This window comes from Odocoileus virginianus, chromosome 4, assembly GCF_023699985.2.
Source record: "Odocoileus virginianus isolate 20LAN1187 ecotype Illinois chromosome 4, Ovbor_1.2, whole genome shotgun sequence".
Lineage (NCBI taxonomy): Eukaryota > Metazoa > Chordata > Mammalia > Artiodactyla > Cervidae > Odocoileus > Odocoileus virginianus.
In genome coordinates this window covers 70320571-70342624 of record NC_069677.1, presented here as the reverse complement: position 1 = coordinate 70342624, position 22054 = coordinate 70320571, and the positions used below count along the sequence as shown (strand labels likewise).

Genomic DNA, 22054 nt, shown 5'->3' with positions numbered 1-22054 from the left:
ATTCTAACAAAACACAGATGAATAAGAAGACATACTTTGCAACCTTAATATTGGGTCCAAGACTTATGAAAATTGGACCCCTCTCCTGGTCAGGTACTCTGTAACATTTTTTAAAGTATTTGGTTTGGAGCATTCTGCCTGCCGGTTAAGATTACATAATTTTCTCTGCTCCATTTCTGGCTGCTTGCACCTACATGTTTTATTGTTATGAAATTGCAGCTCTTTTGCTTTTGATGTTTCTTCCTGTCAGCATTTAAGAGAAATTTCTAATTTGAATACATCAAGGTACTAGACAGTTTGCACTGTTGATGGGTGTATTGAATACTTTCTTCTTCGTACTTTCTTTTCTATTTTTGGGTAACATTGAGAACTAATCATCCAGTCAGTTTAAATCAGGTAATACATCAGTGCCAAGGTGATTAGCAGATGTTTGGAGCTGACTTAAACATCAAATTTATGCCTGTGTAGCTCGCAGCCCTTCACAGCTCTGTCTCAGCACATGATATGTCAATTTGCTCTTTGTTTCGGGACCCACTGTATTCAGTCCCCAGTCCTCCTTCTCACAGCTCCGTGTGAACAAGTATAGGCCACAGGCAGCTGTTGTCTTCACAGTTGGCATGTAACGCCCTCATTTCCTCCTCCTGGACTTTATTATTGTTCTTCTCCACCAGAAACTCGATCTCTAGCTCCTTACCCCACCCCAAACCTATCGTCCCATCGTCATTCCAGGTGGGACCCTGCTCCTGCAGATCCTTACCAGACCTCTCTCCTTTGACCCTTGACACCCTGTACTCTATTTCAGTGGGTTATTTCTTTTCTTACACTTGCCTGAAGACAGGGCCTAGGCATCTTTCCTGGTGTCCCCATGGCCCCTAGCATAGGCTAAGCATGTTGATTGATTGGTTAGTTAGTTGATCGATTGATTAGTTGGTGGGACAAACAAGTTGCCAGGAAAATACTCCTCCACTAAGCCAAAGGGAGAAGATGGGGAGGCTGAATGAGAAGAGGAAAAGCCAGCATATTTTTCCTAATTTTTTTTAAACAGGAAATTTATGTTTTTTTTTAATCTCCTTGACCCATTTATTAATTTGACATTTTCTTCAATGAGGCAGTCCAGCCTTTTAAGGAAAACTCCTATTTTAAACAGACCTGGAGGTGAGTACTCTTCTGGTACCTGTAAACTTGCACAGAAAAACAAAGAAACAAAAACAGCCACCACTATCCTTGTCTCTCCCTGCCCCGCCCCCCAAAAAACAGTGGTAGAAGCCACAAGGATGTCAGAGTGAGAAGGACCTATGGGTGAGTCTTGATTTTTATCACTTGCTAGTTCAGTGAATGTATCACATAACTTCAATTTCCTTGTCTGTAAAATGGTCAAAATAGCTACCTTGTGGTTGGGAGGTGTCAAACGAGATTATGCAAACAAAGGCACTCTGAAGATGTCAGGGTGCCCACCCCATGTTACTTACCATCTGTTGGTTATGCAAACTGGTGGTGGTGTCAGCAAATATTTGCTTTAGCTGAGGTTACTTTTATGTGATTTTGATCATTTCCTCTGAATTGTGTAGAAGCCTGAAATGATTTCAGCAACATCTAAATGAACTATTACTTACTCTAGATCCTTGGGACAGATGGGTAGAGTTCTTGCTTTCTTTTATAGAATTATTTTTCCTTGCCCTGTCCCTTTCAAGTAATTTATGTGATTCAAGAAACTGATTCCCACTACCAATAATAATAGTAATAAAAATAGCAACAACAATGACCATCACGACTGCCATTTGTGAGCACACACTGTGTGCTAGATTAGTGAAAACATTCTCTTGACATCTCACATCAGTCCTACAAAGGAGGTGATATAATCCCCATTTATACACTAGGTAACAGACTTAGAGAGGTTCAGTTAGTTACAGAAGTGTCTACATCTAGTAAGTTGGAGAACTGGGATTTGATCCTGGTTTGGGTGCCTACAGAGCCTGTGCCCTTTTAGTTCTCTGCAGAACAAGCTGGCACATAAGCAGGACAGGAAAAGGTTGGAAGGACAAAGTGAAAGTAATAAAGATGTTTCTACCTTTTCTGACACATTTGCCAGAAGGGCTATTGAGGTAAAAGTGACAGAAGATGATCCAAATGAGGGGAATTGACAGCGGGCCCCATGAGGAGAAAGCCAGTATGGAGTCATGCAAGGAAGAAGATGCAAGGTTTTCTGCTGAGGAAATTTGCATGAGGACTTTGTGGTGGGCATAAACCTCAGAAGGGTACAAAGGTCTAATGTCAGATAGAAACTGTTGTTGTTCAGTTGATCAGTCATGTCTGACTCTTCATGACCCCATGGACTGCAGAACATCAGGCTTCCGTGTCCTTCACTACTTCCCAGAGTTTTCTCAAACCCATGTCCATTGAGTCGGTGATGCCATCCAACCATCTCATCCTCTGTTGTACCCTTCTCCTCCTGCCTTCAGTCTTTCCTAGCATCAGGGTCTTTTCCAGTGAGTTGGCTTTTTGCACCACATGGCCAAAGTATTGGAGCTTCTACTTCAGCATCAGTCCTTCCAGTGAATATGCAGACTGGTTTGATCTCCTTGCTGTCCAAGGGACCCTCAAGAGTCTTCTCTAGCACCACAGTTCAACAGCATCAATGCTTCAGCACTCAGCCTTCTTTATGGTCCAACTCTCACATCCATTCATGACCACTGGAAAAACCATAGCTTTGACTATATGGACTTTTATCCACAAGGTAATGTCTCTGCTTTTTAATATGCTGTCTAGGCTTGTCATAGCTTTTCTTCCAAGGAGCAAGCATCTTTTAATTTCACGGCTGCAGTCACCATCTGCAGTGATTTTGGAGCCCCCAAAAATAAAGTCTGTCACTGTTTCCATTGTTTCCCATCTATCTGCCATGAAGTGATTGGACTAGATGCCGTGATCTTAGTTTTTTAAATGTTGAGTTTTAAGCCAGCCTTTTTACTCTTTCACCTTCATCAAGAGGCTCTTTGGTTCCTCTCTGCTTTCTGCCATTAGGGAAGTATCATCTACCTATTTGAGGTTATTGCTATTTCTCCCAGCAATTCTGATCCCAGCTTCTGCTTCATCCAGTCCAGTACTTTGCATGATGTACTCTGCAAATAAGTTAAATTATAAGTTAAATAAATAATAAGCAGGGTGACAATATACAGCCTTGACATACTCATTTCCCAATTTGGAACCAGTCCATTGTTCCATGTCCAGTTCTAACTGCTGCTTCTTGACCTGCATACAGGTTGCACAGGAGGCAGATAGGTGGTCTGGTATTCCCATCTCTTTCAGAATTTTCCACAGTTTGTTGTGATTCACACAGTCAAAGGCTTTGGCGTAGTCAATGAAGCAGAAGTAGATGTTTTTGTGGAATTCTCTTGCTTTTTCTATGATCCAACAGATGTTGGCAACTTGATCTCTGGTACCTCTGCCTTTTCTAAATCCAGCTGTTACATCTGGAAGTTCTCAGTTCACATACTGTTGAAGCCTAGCTTGAATGATTTAAGCATTACCTTGCTAGCATGTGAAATGAGTACAGTTGTGTGGTAGTTTGAACATTGTTTGGCATTGCCTTTCTTTGGGATTGCAATGAAAACTGACCTTTTCCGGTCCTGTGGCCACTGCTGAGTTTTACAAATTTGCTGGCATATTGAGTGCAGCACTTTCACAGCATCATCTTTTAGGATTTGAAATAGCTCAACTGGAATTCCATCACCTCCACTAGATTTGTTCGTAGTGGTGCTTTCCCAGACCCCCTTAACTTCACACTCCAGGATGTCTGGCTCCAAGTGAGTGATTACACCATTGTGGTTATCTGGGTCATTAAGAACTTTTTGGTTAGTTCTTCTGTGTATTCTTGCCACCTCTTCTTAATATCTTCTGCGTCTGTTATGTCCATACCATTTCTGTCCTTTATTGTGCCCATCTATGCATGAAATGTTCCCTTGTTATCTCTAAGTTTCTTGACGAGGTCTCTAGTCTTTCCCATTCTATTGTTTTCTTCTGTCTCTTTTCATTGTTCACTTTAAAAAGTCTTTCTTATCTCTCCTTGCTATTCTTTGGAACTCTGCATTCAGATGGGTATATCTTTCCTTTTCTCCTATGCTTTTCTCTTCTCTTCTTTTCTCAGCTATTTGTAAGCCCTCCTCAGACAACCATTTTCCTTTTTTGCATTTCTTTTTCTTGGGGATGATTTTGATCACCGCCTCCTATACAATGTTATGAACCTTTGTACATAGTTCTTCAGGCAGTCTGCCTATCAGATCTAATCCCTTGAATCTACTTGTCACTTCCACTGTATAATCATAAAGGATTTGATTTAGGTCCTACCTGAATGGTCTAGTGGTTTTCCCTACTTTCTTCAATTGAAGTCTAAATTTTGAAATAAGGAGTTCATGATCTGAACCGCAGTTATTACCCACTCTTGTTTCCACTGACTGTACAGAGCTTCTCTATCTTTGGCTGCAAAGAATATAATCAATCTGATTTCAGTATTGACCACCTGGTGATGTTCCTGTGTAGTGTCATCTCTTGTGTTGTTTGGAGGAGGGTAATTGCCATGACCAGTGCATCCTCTTGGCAAAACTGTTAACCTTTGCCCTGCTTCATTTTGTACTCCAAGGCCAAATTTGCCTGTTACTCCAGATATCTCTTGACTTCCTACTTTTGCATTCCAGTCCCCTATGATGAAAAGGACATCTTTTTTTGGTGTTAGTTCTAGAAGGTCTTGTAGGTCATCATGGTACCATTCAACTTCAGCTTCTTCGGCATTAGTGGTTGGGACATAGACTTAGATTACTGTGATATTGAATGGTTTGCCTTGGAAGTGAACCGAGAGCATTCTGTCGTTTTTGAGATTGCATCCAAGTACTGCATTTTGGACTGTTTTGTTGACTATGATGGCTACTCCATTTCTTCTAAGGGATTCTTGCTCACAGTAGTAGATATAATGGTTATCTAAATTAGATAGAAATCAGAGGAGAAAAAAATTCAGGCTGAGGCCAATTTCACTGAGCCAAGATTTGGTTCACATATTTTGTTTTCATTCATTCTAAATTTCTGAACACCCACTATGTGCCAGTTTCTGGATTAGGTGCTGATTAAAGATGAACAAAACAGAGTCTCCTGTCTTCAGGGAACACAAGAGCCTACTGGGAAATACACTCAAGTCTTTAGGGATTTATATTCATAGTTTTGTTTAATTGAAATATAGTTGGTTTATAATTTTGTGTTAATTACTCCTGTGCAGCACAGTGATTCAGTTATACATATATATGTACATTCTTTTTAAATATTCTTTTCTATTGTGGTTTATCACAGTATATTAAATATAGTTCACTGTGCTATACAGTAGGGCCTTGTTGCTTATCTATTCTATCCATAAAGCCTCACATCTGCTAACCCCAGACTCCTACTCCACCCCTCCCTCCATCCCCTCCTCCTTGCAACCACCATTCTGTTCTACGTCCGTGATTCTGTTTCTGTTTCGTAGACAGGTTCTTCTGTGTTGTATTTTAGATTTCATGTAAAAGTGATATCATATATCATTCATAGTTTTAACTATCTTTTAGGCCCCAGAAGTAAGGTCTAGGTCAGTGGTTCTCAATCACAAGTCACGTTGGAATCACCTGGAGCACTTTTAAAAATACAAATGCCAGGATTTCACAGTCAGAAATCTGACTTAATTAATCTAGGGTGCCGCCTTGGCTCTGGGATTTTTTAAAACTTCCTGGGTTAGACTCCTTAGAGAAGGGGTTTATCTCATAACTGAGAAGAGAAAATACAAGTTTGGAGCATCTTGTGGTAACAAAGGAAGTGCTCAGAAAAGGATGGGGACCAAGATGCCACAAGTATCCTGGGTTGGAACCTGGGGTGGAAAAAGAGTACCAGTGGAAAATTTGGCAAAATCCAAGTAAAGTTTGGAGTTTAATTAAAAAGTAATGTACCAATGTTAGTTTCTTAGTTTTGACAAGTATATCGTGACATCAGGGGAAGCTGAGTGAAGAGTTTACATGAACCCTGTACTTACTGTCTGTACTTTTTCCTATAAATCTAAAACTATCCTAAAAATTAAAAGTCTATTGATGAAAATAACATGAAAAAAGAGAATGAGAGATGAAAGTAAGTCAAAAGCACACAAAATCCAAAATAGCTCCCAATAACCAAAGATGGAACAATTTGAGTAACATAATCAACATTGATAGAATAAAATAAATTTCTATGAGTCCACACTGATATATCACAAATCTCCACAAATGGTAGAGCAGGAAGAACTCTTCCTTACAAAATTCCAATTAACACATACAAAACCACTACTAGAATATCATAGCAATGATTGTTGCAAGTTAAATCCACCAATAAATACAAAAATTAATGGATGAAAGTTTGAGGAAAAAGAATATTTGTACAGTTTCACAGTATTTCCCCTAAATCATTTATTAAATTATAAAGGGGAAAATGGTAATTTTATAGTGAAGACACTGCCTTAACCAAGTGGTCAAGGGTAACTCCACCAGTCATAAGATATATTAACATCATACACTCCCTGTGAGTACAACCTTAATCAAATCATGAAAAAATGTCAGACAAACCCAAGCTGAGGAATATCATACAAAACTACTGACCTGTACCTGTCAAAAATGTCAAGGAAAGACTGAGGACAGACTGAAGAAGACTTAAGTAGATATGACAACTAAATGTAGGATCCTGGATTGGTTACTGAAAAAAGAAAAAAGGATGAAAGAAAGGAGGGGAGAGAGGAAGGAAGGGAGGAAGAGAGAAAGAGATTTTGGGGAAAATTCGGTGAAATTCAGACTGAGGCTTCATTATGGATATTGGGCCAATGTTAGTATCTTCCTTTTCATATTTGTTCTCTGGTTATGTACATGTGGGAGGCTGACTGAGGGTATGTGGGAGCTCTCTGTACTATTTTGCAACTCTTCTGTAAGTCTGAAATTACTTCAAAATAAAACTTAAAAAAAAGCCTCTTCCCCAGTGATTCTAATGGGCAGCCAAGAGAACGGTTAGTTTAACCTCTATATACCAGTGCTTCTCAAACTTTAATGTTTATGAATTACTTGGGGGGGTCTTGTTAAAATGCAGATTCTTGTTCAGTAGGGCATAGGTTGCAGGGTTTTGTGCTGCTGCTGATCCAGACCATACTTCAAGATCCTGAAACAAAAGACCACTTTCCTGAGGCATGAACTGGTTTGCATACCTTTTGAAACTGGGATGTGGGCACTAGTTACTAGGCAACAAGTAATGCCAGCAACTTGTTTAGCAGCCATGTCCTAGCTCAACCTTGCTCTTTTGTTCAGGTCACATACAAGGGGATTCTCTTGAAATAATCTACTGTAATTGAGAGACATGTCATGTCAGTTTGTAGTACCAGTATCCGCTAAAGTGCAAGCCCCTTGTGTGGTAGTCAAAATGATGGTCCCCCAAAGATGTCCACATTCTTTTTCAAATAACACTTATTTGACTCTGTGACTTGTGGGTTCTTGGTTCACTGACCAGGGATTGAACCCCTTGGAATGGGAGCACAGAGTCTTAACCATTGGACCACTAGGGGAATTCAAGATGTCAGCACTCTAATTCCTGGAAACTGTGGATATGTTATCTCCTGTGGAAAAATGGATTTTAAAGATGTGATTGATGTTATGGGATTTTGAGATTAGGAGATTATCTTGGATTATTGGATGGGCCCAATCTAATCACATGAGTCCTTCAAAGCTGAGCTTTCCTGGATCCAGGGAGAGAGGGATGGGAGGACAGAAAAAGAGGCAGGAAAAATTTGAAACATGAAAGGGAGTTAACCAGCCATTGTTGGCTTTGAAGATGGAGGAAAGAGGGGTCGTGTGCAAGAAGGCGGGGCCTTGTCCCAGCAACTGGAAATGGCAAGAAAACAGTCTTCCCTGGAGCCTGCTCTTCTGCCAACGCCTTGATATTAGCTCAGTTCGACCTGATTCAGATTCCTGACCTATGGAACTGGAAAATAATAAATCTGTGTTGTTTTAAGATACTGCCTTTGCGGGAATTTATTACAGTGCAAGAGAAAACGAACAGGCCACGAGAAAAAGGAATCAGCTTTGTGAATGTATCTGTGTGCAAAAAATGTTGCTTAGCTAGTTTTGCCACACTGAACACCAAAATCTTAATACTCAGGTCACAATCACCCATCTCCAGTCTTTGTTGGAAACACCATCCAAGAGACTCCACCCCACGGGCCTTCTTGAGATACTGAGTCAGATGGCTGGAAGAGAGTAGTTTTCTACAGTGATAAGAGCATAGCTATTCAGAGGAACCAAATGATCATTCAGAAGATATTCCGACATCTCCCTCCAGCTCCGATGAGAATTCTCATCCAGTGTGGCTGAGGAAAAAACTCTTCCCCATTTTGCACCCTCTTTCCTATGGGTAATGTGTCTTTCCCATTCACACTACAGGCTTACTCTCCCCTTCCCCCTTGACTGTATTTTTTTTTAAGTCTTTTTAAAAAGTCTTTATTCAATTTGTTACAATATTACTTTTGTCTTACATTTTGTATTTTTTGTCTGTGAGAACTATGGGATGTTAGCTCCCCGACCAGGGATGGAACCTGCACCCTTTGCCTTGGACAGTGAAGTTTTAACCACTGGATCACCAGGGAAGTCCCTTAACTGTATTCTTTGTTTTTGTATTTGCTTATTTACATCAGGGAGAGTGTCTATTAACTGGTTTCTTCAGAGACTTGACTTCAATACACATTACTCCTGGCTGTTAGATGACATTTCTTGTTAGTGAGATTGCTGGGTGGATGACAGAGTTTTCTTTTTCTCCATTGAATTGCGTTCTAAGGACCACCGTGTGCCTTCTCAAACAATTGGAGGTGATTTAAAAACCTTTCATAGGTGAAAGGAGTCCCTGTCGCTTAGAGTCGAGCTGAAACTACAGTTCCCCATTTAGTGTCCTAGCATAAAACAGACCCTTCCTCATGTAGTGCCGTCTTAGTCTTTTTTTTTTTTTAATTTTAAATTTTGGCTGTACAGCATGTGGGATCTTAGTGCCCAAACCAGGGACTGAACCTGTGCCCCCTGCCTTGGAAGGCAGATTCTTAACCACTGGACCATCAGGGAAGTCCTCTGCCATACTTTCTATGTAACCCAATTAAACATACCCTGGCATCCGTAGTTCACTGGCATTACTGATTTTCCATCTCATTCCCAATGTGTGTGTGTGCTACATAAACTACAGTGAAACAAAGATAGAATTTGGAATATACTATACAAGTGGCATGAAGATATTGAAGATGTTGCTTATAGGGCTCAGAAAGCAGCAGTAATTTTCATTTTAATATAGGAATGAGACAGTATTTTGCCCATAGTGGAGTTAGATTTGGAACTTCACAGCTAGGTGAAGATAGTTACACAAGTGCAAACTGTTGCATAGCATAATGGAGTGACCTAAAAGTTGGGACGTCTCTTGCTATTGTCCTGCCTGTGTGTCCTTCATGAAGAAAGACATACCCAGAAATTCAACTTCAGAGTGTCTTCCTTAAAGCCTTGGTGAGTGCCCGAATCATTGGGACAGCTAATCATTAGATCTCCCTCCCTAAACAGGTCTCCCTCGCTGATTTAATTGACTGCACTTAATTCCACAACTTTTTTCCTAGATGCATTTCATCCTGTTTGAGTTTATCCTATCATGGTCTTTTAAAATGTTTCCTGTCATTCAGATAATCAGAATTAATTTTTTAGGTGTGATGACACTGTAGTTTTTACCTGAAATTTCATTGTAATTCTAGATTTTTATGCAGTTATAAGAAATAACTGGGTTTTCCTGGTGGCTCAGATGGTGAAGACTCTGCCTGCAATGCAGGGGACCTTGGTTCAATCCTTGGGTCAGGAAGATCCCCTGGAGTAGGAAATGACAACCCAATCCAGTATTCTAGCCTGGAGAATTCCATGGACAGAGGAGCCTGTGGGCTACAGGCCATGGGGTCGCAAAGAATTGGACATGACTGAGCAACTAACACTTTCACACTTTTCATAATATAACACAAAAGGACTTCCTCGGTGGTCCAGTGGCTAAGACTCCACCCCCACAATGCAGGGGGCCCTGGGTTTGATCCCTGGTCAGGGAACTAGATCTCACATACCACAACTAAAAAAAAAAAAAAAATCCTGCATGCTGCAACTAAAAAAGATTCCTCATGCCCAACTAAGACTTGGTGTAGCCAAATAAATTTTAAAAAAGGAAATAATACAGAAAACCCAGTTTCCCCAATGGTATTTTGTAAAACAATAGTATAATACTACAACTAGGATATTGAAATCCTAGGTATTGACAAAATCCACATTTCTTCTTCAGATTTCCCCAGCTTTACTTGCATTTGTTTGAGAATGTGTGTGTGTGTGTGTGTGTGTGTGTGTGTGTGTGAAGGTTTGTATATTTATCACCACAGTCAAGATACTGAACATTTCCAATATCACAATGGTGTATGTCTTGTTACCTTTTTATAACCTCACCCATCTCTCTACTGTGCCTTTCCCCACTCTTCCTAACTCCTGGAAACCATTAATCTGTCAAAATGTAAAATTTTGTCATTTGAAAATGTTATAAAAATAGAATTATACGGCATGTAACTGGGGGTTTGATTTCTTTCAGTTGGTGTAATTCCCTGGAGATTCATCCAGATTGTTTTGTGTAGTTTGTTCCTTTTTATTGGATATACCATATTTGTTTAACCATTCACCTGTGGGCATCTGGGCTGATTCCATTTTGTTTATGGACATTTTTTGTGCAGACTTTGTGTGATATAAATTTTCATTACCTTGGGATAAATGCCCAAGAGTGCCCTTATTGGGTTGTATAGTAATTTACAAGTTTAGTTCTGCAAGAAACTGCTGAACTATCTTCCAGTGTGGTGGTACCACTTTATGTTCCCACCCAGTGATGTATGAGGGATCCATCTCTGTATCCTCACCAGGGTTTGGTTTTGTCACTTTAAGAATTTTTAGTTATTCTGATAGCTGTGTGGCATTCTCTCATGGAAGTTTTAATTTGCATTTCCCTAATAGCTAATGATATTGAACATATTTTCATGTGCTTATTTGCCATCTGTGTGTGCTTTTTTGGTGAAATGACTCTTCATGTCTTTTACTCATTTTCTAATTGAATTGCTTGCTTTTTTACTGTTGGGTTTTGAGTATTCTTTATATATATGTTCTAGATATAAATCCTTTGTGAGATATATTGTTTGCAAATGGTTTGTCCTAGTCTGTATCCCGTCTTCTCATCCTCTTAACAGGGTCTTTGTAGTACAAGAGATTTTAATTTTGATGATGCCTGTTTATAAATTTTTTCTTTTATGAATCATGCTTTGAGTGTCAAGTGTAAGAAATCTTTGGCCCTGAAGATTTTCTCCTATGTATTTCCTAAAAGTTTTATGCTTTCACGTTTTATATCAAGTCCACGGTCTACTTTGAGTTAATTTTTGCAAACATGTGAGATGTAGGTTGAGGTTTTTTGTTTGCCTGCAAATATCCAATTGCTTTAATATTGTTTGTTGAAAAGGCTTTCCTTCCTTCAGTGAATTGCTTTTGTACCTTTGCCAAAAATCAGCTGAGCATATTTGTGTGGGTCTATTTCTGGGATGTCTATATTGTTTAATCAATCTATGTGTCTATTTCTTTGTCAATACCATACAGTCTTAATTATTTTAAGTTTTAAAACTGGGTAGATTGAGTTCTCTTACCTTTTGCTTTTTCAAAATTGTTTTATTCTTGTTCCTTTGCCTTTTCTCATAAATTTTAGAACAAGCTTGCCTATCTCCCCAAAAAAACTTTGCTGGGTTTTTGATAGTAATCCTGTTAAATGTATATATCAATTTGGGAAGAATTACCATTTTAGCTATGTTGAGCTGTCCAATCCATGAGCACAGTATGCCTCTCCTTCTATTTAGATTTTCTTTGAAATTTTTTCACTGGCATTATGGTGTTTTTCCCATAGAAATCTTAGGTAAGTTTCATTAGATTTACACCTGAGTTTTTCTTTTGGAGAGGGGCAATGATTGCAAATAATATTTTAAGTTTCTGCATATAAGTGTTCATTGCTAGCATTTAGAGATACAACTAATTTTTTTAATGTTTATCTTGTATCCTATGAACTTGTCAAACTCACTATTAGTTTTCGGAGGCTTTTTTGGTAGATTCTGTGGGATTTCCTACATACTCTAACATGCCACCTGGAAATAGAGGGAGATTTATCACTTCTTTTCCAAGCTGTAATGTCTTTTACTTTCTTTGTTTGCCTTATTACAGTTGCTAGAACTTTTAGTACAAGGTTGAATAAAAGTGATAAGTGTGGGCATCCTTGCCTCATTCTTGATATAGGAAAAAAGCATCCAGTCTTTCACCATTGAACAGGATGTTAGCTGTAGGTTGTTTTTTTTAGTTTTTATTTTTGGCTATGCTGGGTGTTCATTGATTTGCATGGGCTTTCTTTAGGTGCAGTGAGCAGCGGCTGCTCTCTTCATTGCCGTGCTTCTCCCTTCCGTGGCTTCTCTTACTGTGGAGCACAGGTTCTAGGTGCACAGATTTCAGTAGTTGCGGCTGGCAGGCTCTGGAACTTGGGCTTAGTAGTTGTACTGTACGGGCTTAGTTGTTCCACGGCACGTGGGATCTTCCCGGATCAAGGCTCAAACCTGTGTCTCCTGCATTGGCAGGCAGATTTCTATCCACTGCACCACCAGGAAAATCCATTGTCAAATTGAGATAATTCCTATTGTTCATAATTCAAAGAAACGGTTTCTTTTTTTCTTCTTGTTTTGTTTCAAAATTATGAACGGGTGTTGAATTTTGTAAATGCTTTCTTGGTGTCAGTTGAAACAATTATATGATTTTTCTTCTTTATCTTATTGATGTGGTGGATTACATTAATTGATTTTCAAATACTGAAGCAGCCTTGCATACCTGGAATAAATCCCACTTGATCAGGGTGTATAGTTTTATACAACACCAAATTTTGATTGTATTTGTCGAAGATTTTTGCATCTAAGTGCCTGAGATATATTGATCTGTAGTCTTTTGCTTTTTAAAAAATATACATAGTCTTTGTCTGATTTTGGTATCAGGGTAATACTGACCCCATAAAGTAAGTTTTTTCCTCTTTCATTTCTGGAAGATATTGTATAACATTGGTACTACTTTCTTTTTAACTATTTAATAGTTTTTGTTGTTGTTCAGTTGATAAGTAGTATCCGACTCTGTGGCCACATGGATTGCAGCATGCCAGGCTTCCCTGTCCTTCACTGTCTCCCAGAGTTTGCACAAACTCATGTCCATTGAGCTGATGATGCCGTCCAACCATCTTACCTTCTGTTCCCCCTTTCTCCTCATGCCCTCAGTCTTTCCCAGCATCAGACACTTTCCCACTGAGTCAGCTCCTCACATCAGGTGGCCAAAGTACTTCAGCATCAGTCCTTCCAATGAATATTCAGAACTGATTTCCTTTAGGATAGACTGGTTGGATCTCCTTGCAGTCCAAGGGATTCTCAAGAGTCTTCTCCAGCACCACAGTTCGAAACCATCAATTCTTCAGTGCTCAGCTTTCTTTATGGTCCAACTCTCACATCTCACATTCATATTCTCCAGTATAATTATCTGGGCCAGGAGATTTCATTTTTGAGAGTTTTAGAATTGTGAATTCAAGCTTTATGTTTATAGTTTTAAAATCCCCACATATCTGACTAGAGAAATGTTTTGTCTACTTCACCAGAGGAAGCATGTCAGAGGGGACTACGCCCTGCCCTCCTGTGCTGTCTCACTGCAGCTGGCTCTTTTCCCTTTCTTCCCTTGGGTGACGACAAGTATAAGGGTGGGGAGGGCAGGAAGCCTCCCTTGAGGGCACCCCAGGTGTTTCCGCACAGGCCAGGCCGTGGATGCCAAGTGTGAGACTGGGCTGCATCACCAGGGTCCTACATTAGGGCCCACAAGGGCACTAAGTGGGATGTTCCCAGCAGCCCCCATCCCCTCATGGTTACAGGACTTGATAACGAACAGCAGGTGCCAATTTGGAGACAGACACAGAGATGAAAAGTCCCAGGCGAGGGTCCCAGCCTCATACACACTGTGCTGTTGATGTTATCACTGCAACTGTAACAGCAAGAGGAGGCAGGTGTTGGGCATTAAAAGAGGAGTGTGTAAAAGTCAGGAAGACCGCAGTAGAAGATCCGTACTGGGGCTGCGAAGTTCTTATAAGGGATCAGCTTCACAGGCCTCTGATTCTGTGTGCAAGCTGTAGACCCACTGTGTGCACACTCTGGGCACACAGCTGTGTGAGCAGATGCTTGACTCTCGTCTGGCTCAGAGGCCTGAAGGCTGTCTGGGGCAGAGTCTGAACTGGCTTGGTGCCCTTCTGTACTGGACTCCTTCCATGGCGGCCTGAGCCTGCACTTCCCAAATAGCAGCTGTGCCCCATTTGGCCGTATTGGGGATACAAAGGAATTGCTTTGATATCTGAGGATGGCAGTAGCAAGAGAGGGTGGTGATGAGAAGCTGGCAGGACCTGACATGGGTTTGCCATGTAGAGGTGGAGAGCTCAGGTTTACGCAATGTGTTTACGGCCACAAAGTCAGTGGCAAAGTCCAAACAAAGTCCAGGCCTGCATTGCCGCTAATGTGACCCAAGGGTTGGTATAATGTGCTTCAGTTTTCTCACTTGTACAACAGAGAAACTGATGGTCCTAACATCCCAGTATGGTCATGAGAATTAAATGAGATAATCATGTGATAGCCGAGCACACGGCATAGATAGAGCTTTGTAAGTGCTCTGTAATATTGTTGTTCAGTTGCCCAGTCATGTCCGACTCTTTGTGACCCCATGGACTGCAGCACACCAGGTCTCCCTGTCCCTCACCATCTCCCCAAGTTTGCCCAAGTTCATGTCCATTGCATTGGTGATGCCATCCAGCCATCTCATCTTTTGATGCCCTCTTCTCCTTCTGCCTTCAATCTTTCCCAGCATCAGGGACTTTTCCAATGAGTTGGCTGTTTGCATCAGGTGACCAAAAATACTAACCATTATTAATGTCAATATTATTAGCTATTATTATTAATATAAACGGGGTTTTACAGATGGCTCAGTGGTAAAGATTCAGCCTGCAATGCAGGAGATGTGGGTTTGATCCTTGGGTCAGGAAGATCCCCATGGAGGAGGGCATGGTAACCCACTCCAGTATTCTTGCCTGGAAAATCTCATGGACAGAGGAGACTGGCAGGTTATATTCCAAAGGGTCACAAAGAGTTGGTCATGACTAAGCACCCATACACATGCATATTATTGTTTAATGTTAATATGCTGTTCTATCACCAAAGGGAGAATTACAATGATGATAGCAATATTTAGCATGCACACAAATATGGTAAAATTAGGGTTGCTTCTAGTTCCAACCAGTCCATTCTAAAGGAGATCAGTCCTGGGTGTTCATTGGAAGGACTGATGTTGAAGCTGAAGCTCCAATACTTTGGCCACCTGATGCAAAGAGCTGACTCATTTGAAAAGATCCTGATGGTGGGAAAGATTGAAGGCAGGAGGAGAAGGGGACGACAGAGGATGAGATGGTTGGATGGCATCACCGACTCAATGGTCATGAGTTTGGGTAAATTCCAGGAGTTGGCGATGGACAGGGAGGCCTGGCGTGCTGCGATTCATGGGGTCGCAAAGAGTCAGACACGACTGAACGACTGAACTGACTGGCTGACTAGTTCCTAAGCATGTTTGACTTTTCATTAGAAACTAACCCGAAGCTGCGGCGTTCCCTGAGGTGAATTCACCTTGTCAGCTTGTCTGTCTCCCTTGGTCCCAGATGGAGCGGCTGTTCTACCTGCCCCTCAGAACCTCTCTGTACGGTCAGTCAATATGAAGCATGTCTTGACATGGAGCCCAGTCATTGTGCCTGAAGAAATAATACACTACTCTGTCGAGTACCAGGGGTGAGTTTTTATTATTGTTGTTGCTGTTGTTTTGTTTTTTAGTTTCTCTCCTTTAGACAGTAGTTGATTCCTGGAAGCACAGCCCTCATTCCAGAGCTCAAGAAGGCTTTGTGAGCCCAGAGAAAGATAATTTCCTATCATCTGCCTCCTCTGTCTTCATGGGCCCTGAGAGAATTGAAGCAACAAGGGAAATTGTCCCATGGATTTGACAGTGAATTCTCTGGGAACACAAGCATATATAAACACATTTTTGTGAAGCTTCTTTCCAACAGTGAGTCAGTTGTCTAAAGCTGAAGAAAATCTTAAGATGAAATGAGTTTGCCTCTGACTTGAGGAACAGAAATTATTTGGAGACTCAGATCTTTTAGGGGGTGGGGAGACCTCAGTTTTCCTGACTGTACGCTTGCCCCCAGGAGCCAAAACACACTGTGACCCTATAGGTCAGCTGGTCCTTCTCTAGGTGTCCAGGCCCTCAGAGCTGTCAAGGATTGACAGGGACACAGAAGGTACTCAATAAAGCTCATTAACAATTCATACAAACCAAGCAGCTGCATGAGTAGACATTCTCCTAGGCTCAGGGGTACAGACCACAAAGTTTCCAGGCAGAAGATCACATTTGGAGGCAGAGACAGTAAAAACTTAAAGAAATAAGTACACTAGGTCTGCACTGTCCAACGTGGTAGCCACTAGCCATGGACAGTTATTTATACTTAAATTAATAAAAATTAAATTCAGAAGTCTGTTTCCTAGTCATATGAGCCACTTTTCAAGTTCTTAATGGCCATCTGTGGCTACTGGCTACCGTATAAAACAACACGAATACAGAAGGTTTTCACCGTCACAGGAAGTTCTATCAGGCAGCACTGCTGTAGGTAAGTTCAGATAGAAATCAGTTCTAGGAGGGAGCTAAAATCCAATGCAACAGCGAGTTGGCGCTGTGGCAGCTTTTTATCTGATGGTTAGGGAAGGTCCGTCTGAGGATGTGATATTTAAGCCCATATCTGAAGGACAGGAGCAGGCAACCAGTGTGACTGCGGGGGCAGGGCACTGAGACACAGCAAACACTTGCTAAGTTGGAGGAATGGTGAGGAGGACTGTGGAGGGAGCATCGCATTTAGGGGCGGAGGCAGAAGGCCAGAGAGTCTTGTCGGCGGGGAGAGTGTGCGTTCCATTCTAGGCTCTTTGGGAGTCCGTAAGGAGAGAAACGCTCTGCTGAGTGACAGAGGGTTAGAAGACTGGCAGGAAGGGAAGTAGGAAAGTCTGCCTGGAGACACAGCAAGGCAAGGGGTGACAGTAGCTGAGACTAGGGTGGTGACCGTGCAGATGGAGAGACCAGGACAGAGCGGGGTTGATGCCTGGTTCTCCCTTGTCTTTGGAGAAGGAGTCAGGAAGAAAGGCTGGGTGGTGACGGAGGAGAGGGGAGGAATGGAGCGTAGAGCAAATGCTTGTTTTCCTGGCCCATAGAAAGTTAGCGGAGGAGATGGTTACTTGAAACCATCATTGAGCCTGGGTGGAAGGGCCTGGTGTGACGCTGTCCCCTCCTCTCTTTGGCCAGGGAGTATGAGAGCCTGTACATGAGCCACATCTGGATCCCCAGCAGCTGGTGCTCACCCACCCAAAGGCCTGAGTGTGACATCACGGAGGACATCACCGCCACTGTGTCATACAGCCTCCGGGTCAGGGCCACCCTGGGCTCACTGACCTCGGCCTGGAGCACCCTGAAGCACCGCTTTAACCAAAACTCAAGTAAGGCCCTTCTCTCCTTACTCCCCCGCCCACAGCAGCCTCTGCTTCAGCAGCAGTGCTCACTGAGACTGTTGGGATTCTTTTCAGCATCAAATGAGTCTTACAAAGTCAGAATGCTGCAAACATAAACAACTCTAACTGGTCTGTTGAAAACATTGCCAGCTGCTTCCTCTCTCTCATTTTGAAATGAGACTTTGGAAGTCATTCCTGGCTGTCTCTGGAAGGAAAAGTGCTCTGGAAGTGGGTAGAGGCGCTAGGACGGCCTCTCCCTAGCGTGATCATACATCATTAACTCTTAACACTCCGCCTCCCACCTGAGGCCTCACTGTCCCCATCTTTGTTGCCTGTGTGAGCATCTTCTTTGGCAATAAGGTCTCTACATGATCAGAGTGACCAAAAACAGCCCTAAATAAATAACTTTTCTATAGCAATGGAACCTGGCAAATGTATTGAGAAAGACGTAAGGGAAGAATCTGGATTGGTGACCAAAATGGTAGAGTGCAAACAATGCCCAGTGTGTAGAAGGGTGTGAGGGGAAAGAGCAGGAGCAGGGTCAGGATGGCTGGGGGTGAGGAAGCAGCTGGTCACATGGTGAACGGCTTCAACATGAAGTCTCATCAGATCAGCAGAGGACAGTCATGGAAGAGGCGGGGATCTGGGCCAGGTCTGTCTACAGAACAATCGCTCTGGCTGTGCTGTGGAAAGTGAACTGAAGTAGGACAGACCTGCAGGCCATGGGAAGAGTGAAGAGAGGGCCGTAACATCCCAGCTGAACCAAGTTGGATCGTGATCCTAGAGGAAGGGGAGAGGTGGGAAGAAGAGGACAAATTCTAGAGACTTGGTTGAGTTAGAAAGGACAGAGCTTGGTGGCCAGTTCCCGTGAGACAGAGTTGGGGGAGATGATGATGGCACCCAGCTTCCAGATGGGTTTACTAGGAATGCCATCCAAGGAAGAGAACCCAGCAGGAGTGACTGGTCTGAGGAATAAGAGATGCTGCTGGCTTTGGGCTCTTTGAGGTTGAGATTCCTATCAGACATCATCCCATGGATGTCTGATTGGCAGTTGGGAATCAGGCCCTGGGACTCAGACAGGTCACAGACACACAAAATGAAATTAATAGCTAATGGCTTGAGAGCAGGTGAGGGTGTCCAGGGACAAGATATGAGGACAAATAGAACCAGGCTAGGATTCTGGGAAACTTAGGGTTTAAAGAGAATGGAGGGGAGGGCACCAGTAGTGCTGGAGAGGGAGACAGTCAGAGGGGAGAACAGACGAGCTGCTGCCTGGCCTGAGGGAGGGCCCCAACTTGGTCCTCTTGAAAGTGGTTTCATGGAGCAGGAGGAGGCGGGAGGTTGGGCAGGCTGCCCACTGGGGGATTGAGTAGAGGTGGAAAGACAGCTGTGGGCGATGATGTGACCCCCTGGGACACACAGGAAAGGCAAATGAAAGGTCTTCGGGGACCTGTATCTCTGTGTGACAGGTGACCCTCTGCTGGGAATGAAGACACAGGGCAGTCGGGGCAGCCTCTAAATTAATGGAATGAGTCAGAGCTTCCTGAGGAGTGTGGGGGTTGGGAGAAACCAGGAGGGTTAGAAGGTGAGGGAGCCCCTGCTGGAGGAGGTCGAGGAAAGTGAAGGTAGATCTGAGAGAGAACTTGGTCCTCCAGAGTCAGACAGACGGGGTTCAAATCCTGGCTCAGCCGCTTGAGTGAGAGAGGCTTGTTTCAATGGGTGGTTGGGGGTGAGATGAAAAATGCAAGTGCTTGGGGGCAGTGCTGCCTTGTAATAGCACTCAGCTATTTGTATGAATATTATTACCCTAGGGATATGCCCAGAGTTGAGAGCCAGTGAGCAGAGGAAGAAAGGAAGAGCTGGGGAGTGGGAGTGGGACCACTGGGATGGATGTGTTTGTGTGTTGGTTGCTCATTCGTGTTTGACTCTTTGTAACCCCACGAACTGTAGCCCACTAGTCTTCTCCGTCCACAGAATTCTCCAGGCAAGAATACTGGAGAGGATTGTCATTCCCTTCTCCAGAGGATCTTCCCGACCCAGGGATCAAACCCTGGTCTCCTACATCACAGGCAGATTCTTTACCATTTGAGCTACAGGAAAGTCCTTCTGGAATGGATACCAGTAGGAATTTTGGTGCAGGATGTGGGCTCCGCTGCCTGCCCTGTCTCCCACGGTACTGGCAGGACATGGTGGAAGCAGTGGGATCCCAGTGCCAGGCCCTGGGGGAGCCGAAGGGGCACCGGAAGTTGTTGCAGCTCTATCTCCACCCACAGTGCCTAGGCAGCACCAGCACCACCCCCCTCTGGCTCTTGGAAGCACAGGCTTGCAGCCAAGATCATTGCTGGAGGCTGGCAGCTGTTGTTGGAAATGCAGGCACGGGGCACTTGGAGATAAGGAAGTGTCTACACAGCTCTGGGGGTGGGTGTGTGCAGTAGCAACTTGTTCTTGAGAAGGCCAGTATAAACAGGAAAAGGGCTCGCTGCCGAGGAGCTGAGGAAAGGTGTCTCTGTACCTGCCCCAGAAGCAGAGGATGAGGGTCCTCATGCAGGTGGACCCAGCTGCAGAGCTGGGAGGAAATTGAGACTCCTCAGGGCATGACGTCTGCTTTTTGGCCTTTGAAAAACCCCACCCCGACTTCTCTTCAGAAATGAAAAATCTGGTGTTAAGGCTGTCTTGGAAAGGATCCCCAGTTCTTTTTTTTTTTTTTTTTGGATCCCCGGTTCTTAAAGGGAACCCTGTTGAGAGCAGAGGTTCTTAACCTCAATGCAAATTCAAGTCACAGAAGAGTTTTAGAACCCCTAATCTCTGGGACCCATCCCTAGAGTATGATTTAAGTGATCTAAGTGCATCCTGTTCCTTGGGAGTTAAAAAACACCCCACACAGCAGAGTCTAGAAACGTGGAAAGACATGAGCTCAAAGTCTGGCCATTCACTGGATGACTCTGGGAATGTCACTTAACCTCTCTGAGGCTCTGCTATGTCATCTGTAAATAGGAGCAGTATTTACTTTCTGAAGCTTCCTGGTTGGATTAAATGAAATGAGGACGTAGAGTACATAGGAGAGAGGTTTCTGCCCCAACATTGTCAAAAAATCATCTGAACTGAAATGACACGCGGTCAATTTGTCTAATTCTATTCTCCACGTAGAGGGAGATCAGGGGATCCAATTCTAATCATGTTTAACTTAAAAGTGGAGGAGTCAACCATCTCCTTTCTTACTGGAGGTATTTCACAGGCAGTTCTAGCAGTGCTGTATGCTCATATGAATCCTCTGATCCGGGTATGTTTTGCACAGTTGGCCCCTGACTTCCCAAGTCCTCCTGTCCCCTTTCCGGGCAGCTCTTTAGATGCCAGGAAATACTTTGTTCTCTGAAAACTCCCTGCAGGAACTGCCTTTCTGTTGAGTGTCCACTGACTCCAGTGCAGGAGGATTTAGCCAGAACATACTCCCAAGCCACAGCCCACAATTGGGGTGGCCCTTCTGGTCTGGCAATGTCTGGATCTGAGAGGAAGCTCTGGATCTATCATCAGTAGGCAGGGACTGAAGATTGTCTGTGTGGGCCCTTTGGTTCCTGGCCTGCTAAGTGGAAAGTATCCATGGGGTCTGCAGGTCTCTCTGTTTTGGATCCAATAACATGAAAGATGGTGTTTGTGCTTAGGCTGTAATTACTAGACCTGATTCTTGGAATTTGTAAAACCCTCTGACTTTCCAACATCTCCCATAAAGCTATGAGATGAAGACTTCTTGGACTGGGAATAGAAAGGCCAACCCATCCACAGGCTGCTAATCTGCTGATGTTTGAAAGTTAGCAGCAGACGGTATATATCTATGTGAATTGTACTAAATGGTTGTTTGTTTTTTTCATTTGCTCATCATTCACAAAGAGTTTACTGAGCACCTGCGGAGTACAGTGCTTGCTTCTGCATGCTATGAAGCCACATCAAAACCCCTCCCCTCCCATGAGCCTGGTGTGTTTCCACTGATGGTTTGGTCATGGTCTCCCTGGACAGAAATCAGTCCTGTCTGGGACTGGCTTTGACTCTCCCCTTGTCTTGCCAACAGCTATCCTCACCCCACCTAGGATGGAGATCACCATGGACGGCTTCCACCTGCTTATTAAGCTGGAAGACCTGGGGCCCCATTTTGAGTTCTTCGTGTCCTACTGGAGAAAGGAGCCTGGTGCCAAGGTGAGACTTGCAGCCTGGGCCTTTGAGTTAGACTTTGGAGAAGCTCTGAGAACTGGATGAGGAAGGCCAGCTCCTGCAGTGCCCACTGTCTGGGGTGGCCAGAGGATGAGCAGGCCTGGGTGAAAT

The 22054-nt window shown here is 43.2% G+C and overlaps 1 protein-coding gene across 1 annotated transcript in view; it reads left to right on the top strand.

Moving 5' to 3' along the window:
* The window catches only part of IL20RB (interleukin 20 receptor subunit beta), a 34268-nt gene that overhangs the window by 755 nt on the left and 11459 nt on the right, over window positions 1-22054 (top strand). The window contains exons 2-4 of the mRNA XM_020909609.2: window positions 15856-15982; window positions 17538-17728; window positions 21804-21928. Coding sequence (XP_020765268.2) covers window positions 15856-15982; window positions 17538-17728; window positions 21804-21928 — 443 coding nt within the window. The remainder of the gene's footprint in view (window positions 1-15855; window positions 15983-17537; window positions 17729-21803; window positions 21929-22054) is intronic.